Source organism: Nematostella vectensis, chromosome 15 (assembly GCF_932526225.1).
Source record: "Nematostella vectensis chromosome 15, jaNemVect1.1, whole genome shotgun sequence".
NCBI classification, from domain to species: Eukaryota; Metazoa; Cnidaria; class Anthozoa; order Actiniaria; family Edwardsiidae; genus Nematostella; species Nematostella vectensis.
In genome coordinates, this window is record NC_064048.1 from 4,138,391 (window position 1) to 4,151,065 (window position 12,675).

Below are 12,675 nucleotides of genomic sequence, written 5' to 3' on the forward strand. Positions count from 1 at the left end.
TGATGATGATCTTAATACAAAACACATCTCGTGAACTGCACCTTGACACGGTCTGTATATGTGATACAGGCCAGTTCACATCGTTATTTTGAAGAGCCCTTTTCGAAAGAAACTCATTATTGTCCTCATTCATTCAATATCGAAAGGCAAATTGTGCCAAGATTTCGAAATAGCCATCTCCACGAACATTTACCAAAAGAATGCTTGATACAAAAGCTTCCCCAAACCAGCCTATTAAAACAGGGTCTGGATGGTGGGGGGGGGGGGGGGGGTCTGCATGTCGTTCAGTTAAAATTTCCATAATTTATCGAAAGTTGGTAAGAATTATCGGTCTATCGGCGAATCTAAGCTAGAACGTCGCTTTTGTATACTAGATTTTATGTAAACAAGATTAAACATTATTTAGGATCGATTAATAATTGATAACTTATTGAAAATAAATTAATTCTGGATTAATAATTGACTGAAAAGTTGATGCAAAAGGAAATACATAGTGCAAATAGTAACAAGGATTTATCATTTGTGTAATTCTGAATTTGGGCGGTGGAGGGGGGGGGGGGGGTGGTTTCTAAGGAATCTGTACTGTATCGAGGGAAAAAATCGTGATATTTTATTTACATTTAGCTCATAGCAAGCGAACATTAAAAATTTTAAGAACCTTTTCATTAGTACAGTCGTGTCCAATAATGCTCCTTTTTATGTCATTCGAGTGCATTACAAGTCGTAAAAAACTACATTGTGCTAAAAGTCATGTTGCCTTGTCCCCTTTTTTAACTAAAACCTGAAGATTTCTTCGAAGCATGATGCTTAATAGTCTAAGGAGTTACCCATAGAACATATAAACTGTGGTGCTACGTTTTATCAACCTTATGACATCCTCTAATGAGCCTGCGATTATACTAAAGTGGGAATCAGCTTCTGGTCATGCGTATGGTCGTCGTGGAAGGGGTCTCTGGCTTTGATACTCCTGGGAAAAAATGTCCATTAGGTTAATACGGATCAAAGAACTTGAAGAGGGTAGAGTGAGAATATATGGCGTTCTCCTCAACCCCTGGTGTAGGTAAATTGATAAAAAAACAATGAATAGAAAATTCAGAGACGGGAGCCCTGTGGCTATCAAATGTGGAGGCCTGTGGCTAGCAAATGTGTAAATTGAGGGGGAAGGGGGTGGTTTTAACCAAGCAGGGCCATATACAAGCCGTATAGACAAGAGGATGTATTTCATTGACATAAGGCAAGGAAGACCTTTGGGTCGTGAACTGTTCATGAACAAGACAAAAAAACATGTCTTTTACAAAAGCCCTCTATTCACCAACCTTTTGTTATTGTTTTTATCTCTCTCCTAACGAAGTTTTTATCTGGGTCGTAGCAGGAGTTGGGCACGTGCCCCCCCCCCCAATATTTTCCAAAATTATAAGGGAAAGGCTGTTACCCCACACTATTTTCTTAATGTTTCTGTATTGTGCCCCCCCCCCCCCTCCCAAATATTTTCCAAAATTATAAGGAAAAGGCTGTTGCCCCACAATATTTTCTTAATGTTTCTGTATTGTGCCCCCCCAATATGTTCCACAATTATAAGGAAAAGGCTGTTACCCAACAATATTTTCTTAATGTTTCTGTATTGTGCCACCCCCCCCCCCTTCTCCGCAATATTTTCCAAAATTATAAGGGAAAGGCTGTTACCCCACAATATTTTCTTAATGTTTCTGTATTGTGCCCCCCTCCCCAATATTTTCCAAAATTATAAGGGAAAGGCTGTTACCCCACAATATTTTCTTAATGTTTCTGTATTGTGCCCCCCTCCCCAATATTTTCCAAAATTATAAGGGAAAGGCTGTTACCCCACAATATTTTCTTAATGTTTCTGTATTGTGCCCCCCTCCCCAATATTTTCCAAAATTATAAGGGAAAGGCTGTTACCCCACAATATTTTCTTAATGTTTCTGTATTGTGCCCCCCTCCCCAATATTTTCCAAAATTATAAGGAAAAGGCTGTTGCCCAACAATATTTTCCTAATGTTTCTGTATTGTGCCCCCCCTCCCCAATATTTTCCAAAATTATAAGGAAAAGGCTGTTGCCCAACAATATTTTCTTAATGTTTCTGTATTGTGCCCCTCCCCCTCCCCAATATTTTCCAAAATTATAGGGAAAAGGCTGTTGCCCCACAATATTTTCTTAATGTTTCTGTATTGTGCCCCCCCCCCCCAATATTTTCCAAAATTATAAGGAAAAGGCTGTTGCCCAACAATATTTTCCTAATGTTTCTGTATTGTGCCCCCCCTCCCCAATGTTTTCCAAAATTATAAGGAAAATGCTGTACCCCCCAATATTTTTAAATGTTTCTGTATTGTGCCCCCCCCTCCCCAATATTTTCCAAAATTAACAAAATTATAAGGAAAAGGCTGTTGCCCCACAATATTTTCTTAATGTTTCTGTATTGTGCCCCCCCCCCCTCCCCAATATTTTCCAAAATTATAGGGAAAAGGCTGTTGCCCCACAATATTTTCTTAATGTTTCTGTATTGTGCCCCCCCCCCCCCAATATTTTCCAAAATTATAAGGAAAAGGCTGTTGCCCAACAATATTTTCCTAATGTTTCTGTATTGTGCCCCCCCTCCCCAATATTTTCCAAAATTATAAGGAAAATGCTGTACCCCCCAATATTTTTAAATGTTTCTGTATTGTGCCCCCCCCCCCTCCCCAATATTTTCCAAAATTATAAGGAAAAGGCTGTTGCCCCACAATATTTTCTTAATGTTTCTGTATTGTGCCCCCTCCCCAATATTTTCCAAAATTATAAGAAAAAGGCTGTTGCCCCACAATATTTTCTTAATGTTTCTGTATTGTGCCCCCCTCCCCAATATTTTCCAAAATTATAAGGAAAAGGCTGTTGCCCCACAATATTTTCTTAATGTTTCTGTATTGTGTCCCCTCCCCAATATTTTCCAAAATTATAAGGAAAAGGCTGTTGCCCCACAATATTTTCTTAATGTTTCTGTATTGTGCCCCCCCTCCCCAATATTTTCCAAAATTATAAGGAAAAGGCTGTTGCCCCACAATATTTTCTTAATGTTTCTGTATTGTGCCCCCCCTCCCCAATATTTTCCAAAATTATAAGGAAAAGGCTGTTGCCCCCCAATATTTTCTTAATGTTTCTGTATTGTGCCCCCCCTCCCCAATATTTTCCAAGATTATAAGGAAAAGGCTGTACCCCCCAATATTTTTTTAATGGGTCCGTATCGCCCCCCCCCCCCCCCCAATATTTCGAGGTCTGCTACGGAACTGGTCATTTATATTGGAAAACAACTCGTGTGAATTAAATATCCGAAATAAGCATCCATAAACAAAGTTTTAAACTCTTTTCAACAAATGCAAAAAAGGATATCGCAATAGCATTATCAAATCAGCCGATGGAAATGGCTTTCTGACACTGCGTATTTTCATGATATTTTGCTAAGATGGCAAATTGGAGGCTACATATCAGTCAATCTTGTTTTAAAAACTGTCGTTTTTCTAGCTCGCTCGGCCATTTCTTATTAGGCATTACATACCTAATTGGGAGTTCGCGCGCTTCAGTCATTCTTTCGCTTTTTTATCTTTCTAGAGCTTTGTAAATCGGGAATTGCCACGTAAACTTGCAGGAATTCGTGTTTACTACGATTTTGCTGGCAGCCATCTTGGAAGTGGAGCCTATTCCCTAACGTTTTGAAATATCACAGATCTCCCGCTCGCTCGCCCCAGGCTCTTTTACACCATTTAGAAAACCGACAGCCATTGATTGATATGCTAGTTGCGACTCTTTTAGCGCTGTCTCTTACCTGGCCTGGTACGGTTCGAGCTCGCGTAACTGGACCGTTGTGTTGATAACTGGACCAAATTCATGTACGCTTGTGCTCTTGGTGAAGCCGTCCGGTAACTGGACCATGACTTCACCGCGTGTCCGACCCATGCGTGCCTCTCCCATTGGGTTCATGTCATAAAACCTGTCATTAAATGTAAAATTGGTAAATGAAGGCGTGACAATGCATATAACTGACTACATGAATAAATAACTACGTTTAACTGAGAAGTTTGATGATGTGTTTATGATGATGGTGGTGGTGGTGGTGGTGACGATAATGATGATGATCATGATGACGACGACGACGACGATGATGATGATGATGATGATGATGATGGGTTGTGGTAACGATTAAGATGATGGCGGTGGTAAGGATGATGACGATGATGATTATGATAATGATGTCGGTTATGATCATAGTCCAGACCTGGTCCAGTATTTATTGCATGCGCATGCGCGAAAATAAACCGCATATATGCGGTGTGGCCTGATTGCTTAGTTCAAGATGGCTGCGAAAGGGACGAGCGAGGGTTTATTTCAGAAATAATACGCTGATTTTGGTCGTGGATAAATATTTAATTGTCAATCTTTTCTGAGAACAGGACAGATGATAATAAGAGTCTGGAAAATATATCAATCAAAGAGCTTTTCCGTTTTTGTTATTATCACGCGCGCGCTTTAGGCAATAGCGTCATTTCAAACGAGTGCGCGCTTTTTGGAATTTGATTTTCAATCACATTTTATCGCGTTTTCATAGAAAACAAAGTCCAAGCAGTTCGCTGATATTCCTTCACATGTACAAAACATTATTTTCAACTTAACGATGATCGATTTTCGGAGCTCTGCACTCGACAAGGTCTAGCGGGAATCGACCCTCCTTAGGCACGTCCGTTATTGCGCGCACTCGTATTTCAACTTTTGCCGTGAAGATCGCTGATTGGTACATGTTCGCGCATGCGCATGCAATAAATACTGGACCCTCTTTCACGCGAGCCAGAATGTCGAGAGCAAAGAGAGTCCCAGGTCTGGACTATTATGATCACTGATGGTGATAAGAAGAGCGTGTGATGGTGATGTGATAAATACTATTCTTTTTCCATAAGATACTGGGCACCCTCAGCCAATCCTGTGTACGCGCCTGTTTAAGACAAGTCACTAGTGACTCACTTAGCTCTGTAGTGTGTCCCAAATCGCCTTAGAGTGTCTGCCGTCTCCGCCGTCTCAAAGAATTGGTCATTGTTTTCGCTATATCCTGTCAGCTCCTAAAACAGATACAGACAAAAGAGGATTGTTGGGATTGAGTATGGAAGCAACTGAAAAAATGCTAATCCATCATAACCCGGGACGTTGAACATAAATGAATGAAATGCGTTAACACTGGGAAAAGAGCACGTCGCTTTTGTTATTTAATTTGATTTTGAATAAAAGAAAAATAGAAAAAAAAAACGCAAAAACGGTACCCTTGGTGTCAAAAAAGAGGTCGTTCCCACGCTACCGATAATCAGCCGACCGATTGCGGGCCACCGCTCGGCATTTCCTCGTCGCACCTTCGGGTGTTCGGAGTTGGTTGAGCCCCTAAGAATAAAGCTACAGCTTGCAATGCCTCGTTTCTTATTTTGTGCTTAAACTCAAAGATGACACACGAGATTGCAACTACATCACCAGGATAACAAGGTTACGCATTGGGTCTATCTCGTCCCCGCCTTGATTTCATAGATAAATAGTCAGACCTTGTTTCCAACAGCTGTGTTGCCAAGTCTTCCGGCCTCTGATAAGTCTTGACGCTGCTTCCCGCGAAACGTCAGCTTGGCCATGCTAGAACCAAGAGGGGAGGAAACAAGTAGAGATACAGTCCTATTAGAAACTTGAGGATTCTAGCCTGTTTTCAGGTGTGTCTAGAAATAGCAACGCAGGGGCGGATCTAGCTTTTCGCTAAAGGGGGGGGGGGGTTGGCTCAGTGACGAAGGGGGGGGTAATTTTTTGTGTTACTTATGGCTTTCTGGCAGCTCAAAGGGGGGGGGGGGGAGGGGGAGGGCGGTAAGCCCCCTAAACCCTCCCCTTAGTTCAAACCATGCGATACCTTGGCGACACAAGCTCGGGACCCATGTATTGTTAGTACTTCTGAGTCAAAAGCAAACACTGCGCAATTGTTTACCTTGGGGGTGGGCACAGGGGGCGGGCGCGTCCCTGTTTGTCACCAAGCGGAGCACATTTTTAAACAAAGAACCTCCACTTTGAAAAATCCTGCTTACGATACGAGGAATTTACCATGCGAGCCAGGCTTCCGTGGCATCCTTGGATATTTTTAATGAAGCCAATAAGGATGTGTGAAATTAATATATTTGATTGACCATAGAGCCGTAGCAGAGGATGGGGCACTGGGGGTGGGGCACAGGGGGTGGAGCACTGGGGGCACGTGTCTTCCAACATTTTCAAAAACCATAAGAAAATAGCAGCAGAGACGTGGCTGAGCCCACAATATTTCCTTGTTTCTGTATCGTGCCCCCCCCCTCATAATTTGAGACCTGTTAGGGTTATGTTGACTTGAACCAGGAGAACATAAGTAGGAGAGTGAATCTTCCATATTATACATTGAGATAGTGAATGATCGCTAAGGCCTATTTTTAGAAACATCTTGGCGGCCAATCCGATTCAAAGGCAGAAAGAACTTCTCTATGCCTCTGCTATGGCAGCCATTTTCGCATTGAAAATTCCTTATATAAGCGGCCTTTTGATTGGCTGATATTATGTGACACAAGACAGTCGATCTAAAAATAGCCCTTAGCGACCATTCGCTATCTCACTGTATAATACACAAGATTCACTCTCTTACTCATGTTCTCCTGCTTGAACTTATCTAGCCAACCATTGTAGCTAAGAGAAGCTTCACTGTACACCAAGAACATGCTCGAATCTTGCTTGCACGTAAGTTTACTAACTTCTTTAAAGTGCCCTTGCCAGCCACACCTTTGTTATTGTATTCATTTAATATTGGAAAACACATAAGTTAATGTGTTAAAATTTTAAAATAAATATCCAAAAACAAAGTTTAATACTCTATCTACCATATTCAATAAAAAAATATCGCATTGGATACTCAAAATCAGCCCATGGTCCAAGATGGAGCCGGAAACGCGCTTTCCGCGATAAAACAGCAAAACAGACTAAATAAATAGTGTGTACCTTGTGTGGTTGTGAGGATTTGTCATGTTGCTGAATTCACACGGGTCTCTCTTCTGAACCCTCTCTTGTACACGTGGATGGGTCTCGTTTAGTTTTGTATACGCCTGAAAATTAAAATATCATTAAAGCCGCATTGTCACCAGTTTACTTCCGGTCGATTACCTAACAATATCCGATGATTTTTAACGGAAAACGCGAAAAATATTTCAAAATATTGAAAGCAGTGTGTCTATTGGAAGTTTCTTCGAGGATGTGATTGATAATTTAGAGCGGATGGCCTGTAAATTTTCGGATTCGAATAGATTCTTTTGCCTTTTAACGGTTGAGGTTTCCGTCGGACCTCCGGAAGTAAATTGGTGATAATGCGGCTTTAAGGAAGGCCAATAACGCCGCCATTTTTACGCAACCGCAAAATACAAAGTGACTCAAAGAATCCATTACCATCGGCTAATTCAAGAAAGTGACTGAGATACTTTCAAAAAAGGACAAACAAGGGATCAAATTTCAATCGTGTGTTGTTATTTTAAAGTTTTCTTGCGAATAAACCGTTGGATTTTCGATTGTAAACAATAAAAAGGAGCATGCTTGATCGACATTTTTTAAGCATGTTCTGACTTGCGCACCTACCATAGTCATGTACATTGCGCACTTGCAAAATTATAAAAAGTGTCTTCCAAATTGAGTCAATAAAAGATACGACTCCACAAAGGTGCCGCGCAGCGTACGCTGAATCTTAAGAAAAGAGAGGCGGAGGTTGGTAGAATAGATGGCAGAATTACGTTTCGCGCGTGTGTGAATCCGGTGTAACGAGTATGTGCGACATCAGCCCATCCATAGTGCAATAATATTGTAGGCTATACGGATCGCCTTTTGCATGTCTGAACCGGGTAATGCCATCATGGTATTAATCCTTCCTATCGGGTATTGATTTCTTTCCGGTGCGAACCCGGCATAACTGTGTGTGGAACTTGAACTAGTTTACAGTGCGATTACGGTTAATATATTGAACGCGCTTTGCGTGTCTGTATCCGGTATAACGACCGTGTGTGGAACATTATCTAGTTTACAGTGCGATCAAGGTCGATATATTTAGCGCACTTTGCGTGTGTGAACCCGGCATAACGACCATTGTGTCAATCCTCACCTCGTCCATGGTGTGATGGTAAAACACAGGCCTTGCTTTTGTGCCATGCGTGAACCCGGTATTGCGCTCCGAGCCGTGGGATAAAACAGGCAGCTGCTCGTTACCCTGGAAACAAGACAAGTAACAAAAGCCATGGCTTTTATTTCTAGATGTAACGTGATGGTAATACGCAATAATCCGCGGGTCTTGAACCAACACCAAACCATAAATAAGGGACGTGGGGACGTTTCAGTTTTTTTTTTTCTTATCTCCAAGACGTGCATGATTTTTTTTTTGAATGGCTTTACGCATTTTTTTCTGTCTGGTTTGGGTTGCATGCATTTTATTTTCTCGGGTTCTACATCGTGTATGTTTTTTTTGTTCCTTACCCCCCCCCCCCCCCCCTCCCTACCCCCCATGGCTAGACAGGGAGAGCACAAAGTTACAATACTTTTTTTGCGCACAGTATTGTCTACTTACGTGCTGATATTCAACAGGCCGGAAAGATCCCTTCATGATACTAAACCCGGTCGGACGATGGGTAAAACGGGGCTGTGGGAAAAAAGTACAGTCAAAACATTTTCATGACGATTAGAGCTTTAAGCTTTAGTATATATGAGTATTCCATGTATCCATAGCATTGAAAGGGAAACATCATGGTGCTGAATGTTGCATCTTGGGAGAACTGACCAAAGAAATGGTCCGAGGCGCAATTTTGCACGCCATCTTGGTTTTTGTTTTGTTTTCAATGACTGGGACCATCTATCTCGTTATCGTAAATTTCCGGTTTCGTACATTGGAGAGCAAGGGAGATGTGGGGGAGAAAAAAAAAGAGACACTTACATCTCTTAGGCCCTCGTATGCCTCCATTGGATAGAACGTGATTGGTTCGTCATTGTACGCATGCGTAAAGCCAGATCCTTCTTTATATCCAACCGTCTTTTTCGAAGTGTCCACTGAAATATGCCGGAAGCGGGCACACATTAGTAAGGGGGGAGGGGGAGGCATTGATAAAGTACATGTGCTGGCCTTAGCTGTAGTACTATTCACGGTGGGGCTCAAGCAGAAATGATTTTTTTTTCACAATAGATCACATATTGATAGGCGAGTAACTTTTCCATGCAATAGTAAAAAAATGTGTAACCATGCAAAAGCAGCTTGTTTGCAGTCTAACAAAATATGATCCATTTTATACATCCACACAGCACAACCTAGCCAGGCATGTACCAAGGATTGGCTGAGGAGGGATGCACAGCCATAGGTATCATATGGAAAAAAGCATAGTAATTAAAGATATCTTAACAAGAAATGGCCCACTTTTTTTTTCAAGGGGGGTATGTGTGCACCCCCCTCAGTATGCGCCTTGCAGGTGGTGGGACAATAGGGGCACATAGCCCCCCTCCCCCCCCCCACACACACACCCCTCCAGCATTTAAAAGAAATGATAACAAAATGACCCGTAGGGGCGTGGTTGTGCTCCCGCCTCCACAATATTTCCTTGATGTTTCTGTATTGTAACCCCCTGTATTGTAATCTTTCAAGTCCTGCTAAAGGTCTGCCATTAAAGCCGCATTGTCACCAGTTTACTTCCAGAGGTCCGACGGAAACCTCAACCGTTAAAAGACAAAAGAATCTATTAGAATTTGAGATATTTAACAGGCCATCCGCTCTTAATTATCAATCACATCCTCAAAGAAACTTCCTATAGACACACTGCTTTCAATATTTTGAATTTTTTTTCGCGTTTTCCGTTAGAAATCATTGAAGATTGTTACGTAATCGACCGGAAATAAACTGGTGACAATGCGGCTTTAACACTCACTTCTTTGACTTGGGATGCCTTTGAAGTTGGTGTGGGCTTCTGTTGACATGTAAAGTGGTCCCTGGGGAAAAAGAAACAACATTTAAAAACTGCTTCATTTTTGTTCTTTGATACAAATAGAGAAATGTATATATACTATTTTTATTTAATTTTCCATTCAGTGAGGTGGGGGTCATATGCACCCTAGGACCCCTCAACCACACCCATCCCTAGGATCAGATACTCTACTCAGCAGCATCGCCAGAATTTTTTAACAGGAGGAGGCCCAAAAGGCCCTTTCAAGGCATTTTCTCCTGTATTTTAGATAATGTCTCATACATTTACTGTATTTTTGGCTGCTGGGAGGGGGCCTGGGCCACCCCCTGGCTACACAAGGCCTGCTACTTACATGTCTAGCATTCTCTCTGCTAATAGGGTCCTTCTGGCTAAGAGAATGAAGAATGGGGCGGTGGAATGGGTAGACAGTACCCGCCCTGCTGGTATCAACATGTACTGCTGCAACTTGCTTAGATCTTGGTAGAGTACCAGGAATGTCTTTTACAAAACCACTAGTTGCTGTCATGAACATTCCCCTAGAAAAAGGGTCATTTCCTGGAGAGCCTTTAGATGGTAGGAAGTGCTTCTTGGTGATGGAAGCATAGTTATCAGCCACCAGGGAACTGGTAATAAAAAAGGTATTTCATTGATTATTGCTGATTAATGTTTTGACATCAGTAACATATACATACTCTGATTGGCTTATTACTGAGGTGTACACAATGGTGTCGCCAAAGATCACATAATGGAAACGAGCTCAACCAGGGGGATTCTCAAGAAAAGTAGACAGGGGTTATCATCACATCTTTTAGGGTATTTAAATTTTGATAAACTGCCATCCCTTAGAGGGTGTTGAAGTTTTTTTTCCATTTTGCTATCCCTTAGGGTATAAAATTCGACCAACTGCTTTTCCTAAGGGGTGTTTAATGTTATATTTTCGGATTCTGCCAATGCTTGAGATTAAACATTCGTTTGACCACACCTTATTTGCTATCTCTTTCGGGTAAGAATTTATGTTGACCATGCCCAAAGTGCCATCCTTTAGAGTTAAAATCAATAAATACATATAAAATACCTAACCCATAGCTGGGTGGTCCAGCTCATCATTCCAGTTTTACCACCTTCCCCACCCCACCCCCCTCATTCTAGTGGGCAATGCACTATTCTATAGCTGGATCTCTGTTTTAGAAGACTCCATGACAAAGCCAAGCCCCTCCCCTCAAAGTATAGACCCCCTCCCAACTAGACCACGCCTTACCCCATTGCTGGGTTATCCAGCTCGTCAAGACGTCTGTTGTAGTAGACCCCAGGTCTAAAGTTAGACTGGTATCCAGTACCAAGGTGTTTCCCTGTCCGGGGGTTAAAGCCATCCTCCCCATAACGTGTTGCATACTCGGTGCAGTAGAACTTCATTACATTAATGTCAGCACCTTTGCTTTGGAGCATATGGGCATTGCCCGGCCCATACGGTAACCGGCCCATGGCAACTGCAACAATAATATAAATGTTATAATGCACCCTCATAATAACAATTTAAGCTTAATGGATATAAACCATTTTTAACAGATGATTTTATTAACAAAATATTTTTTTAAGGTTCAAGATTTAATTAGATTTTCCTTCCCGATTTAATAAAAATTATTTTGAGGGTCAGCATTCTTGAGAAAACTTCTGAGGTTGAAATGTTTACACTACTGAAAACAAAAAGCATCGATAAAATATAATATAAACAGGTAAAAAAAGCTATATATATCCACGTCCTTCAAGGTCCGTTTAGTATTTCGATTTCTATAGAAAACATAGGCTTCCGATTTGGGTTACAAGACAGGATACAGTATTGACATTTTTAGTCCATGACAACTGATTGTGAAGGCGACTGCCACAATCAATTACACTCAAAATACTTTTATATACAGTTTTGCTATATAGTTTTTCCAAATTGCCGAAGTCTTACATAATAAGTCTTAAATAATATGTAATAATATGATATTCCGTTGTGTGCGGTCAGTGGTCTTATGTATCTGTGTTTCTTGACTTATTTCGAGAAAATAAAACATGTTCCTTGCGTAGAACAGTAGTTCAAATTGAGAAGGCAACAGCAGTGCGCCCGATAGGAAAGGCAAGCTTTTCCGGTCAGCGTGACAAAATCACAAGTATCAATTTTTAGTTTACTGCAAATAAGTGCACAACAACAACAGAAAGTGTGAAAACGCTAAACTTTACCCCTCTATGTGCGCTCAAAGGGAACAAGCAAAGAATCACATCTGGTGACAAAACTGGAAATTCGACTCATTTCCTCTTTCGTGTTAAGACTAGAATTCATTTTAGCGTAGTTAAGACATTAAAAGATATTTATAGGATGATGCCAACAAGTTTATAGAAATTATTGTTCCCGGGAGAACTAGCGCAGACGTCAAGCAGCATTTTACGCCTAGAATAATGCAGTTTTCAGAATCTAAAGCGAGGAATCAGGAGTACACATATCTAGTCTATGATCTTGAAAATTCTAAAGTAATTAATTTACCCTTTTAGTTGAAAATTCGAACCGAATTCCACGGATGTTCCTCGAAAAAGTTGGAGCGTGCTTTCGAAGCGATGGAACGTTTACATCTGTTGGCCTGGTAACAACCGGAAACCGCGTGCCGATACCGCGGGCGCAGACTTCGCATA

General features: G+C 41.4%; 1 protein-coding gene across 1 annotated transcript; it reads right to left on the bottom strand.

The window, feature by feature from the left end:
• Positions 1 to 587: 587 nt before the first annotated feature.
• LOC5515647 (protein phosphatase 1 regulatory subunit 32) lies at positions 588 to 12,627 on the bottom strand. The gene is made up of 12 exons (XM_001635749.3): positions 12,530 to 12,627; positions 11,264 to 11,492; positions 10,358 to 10,628; positions 9,970 to 10,030; positions 8,991 to 9,103; positions 8,628 to 8,699; positions 8,169 to 8,273; positions 7,025 to 7,128; positions 5,572 to 5,656; positions 5,009 to 5,103; positions 3,819 to 3,983; positions 588 to 967 (listed from the first exon to the last, which is right to left on the bottom strand). Exons 2-12 carry the CDS (start codon positions 11,485 to 11,487, stop codon positions 895 to 897), a joined length of 1,368 nt encoding a protein of 455 aa, XP_001635799.1. The 5' UTR covers positions 11,488 to 11,492; positions 12,530 to 12,627; the 3' UTR covers positions 588 to 894.
• Positions 12,628 to 12,675: the final 48 nt, after the last annotated feature.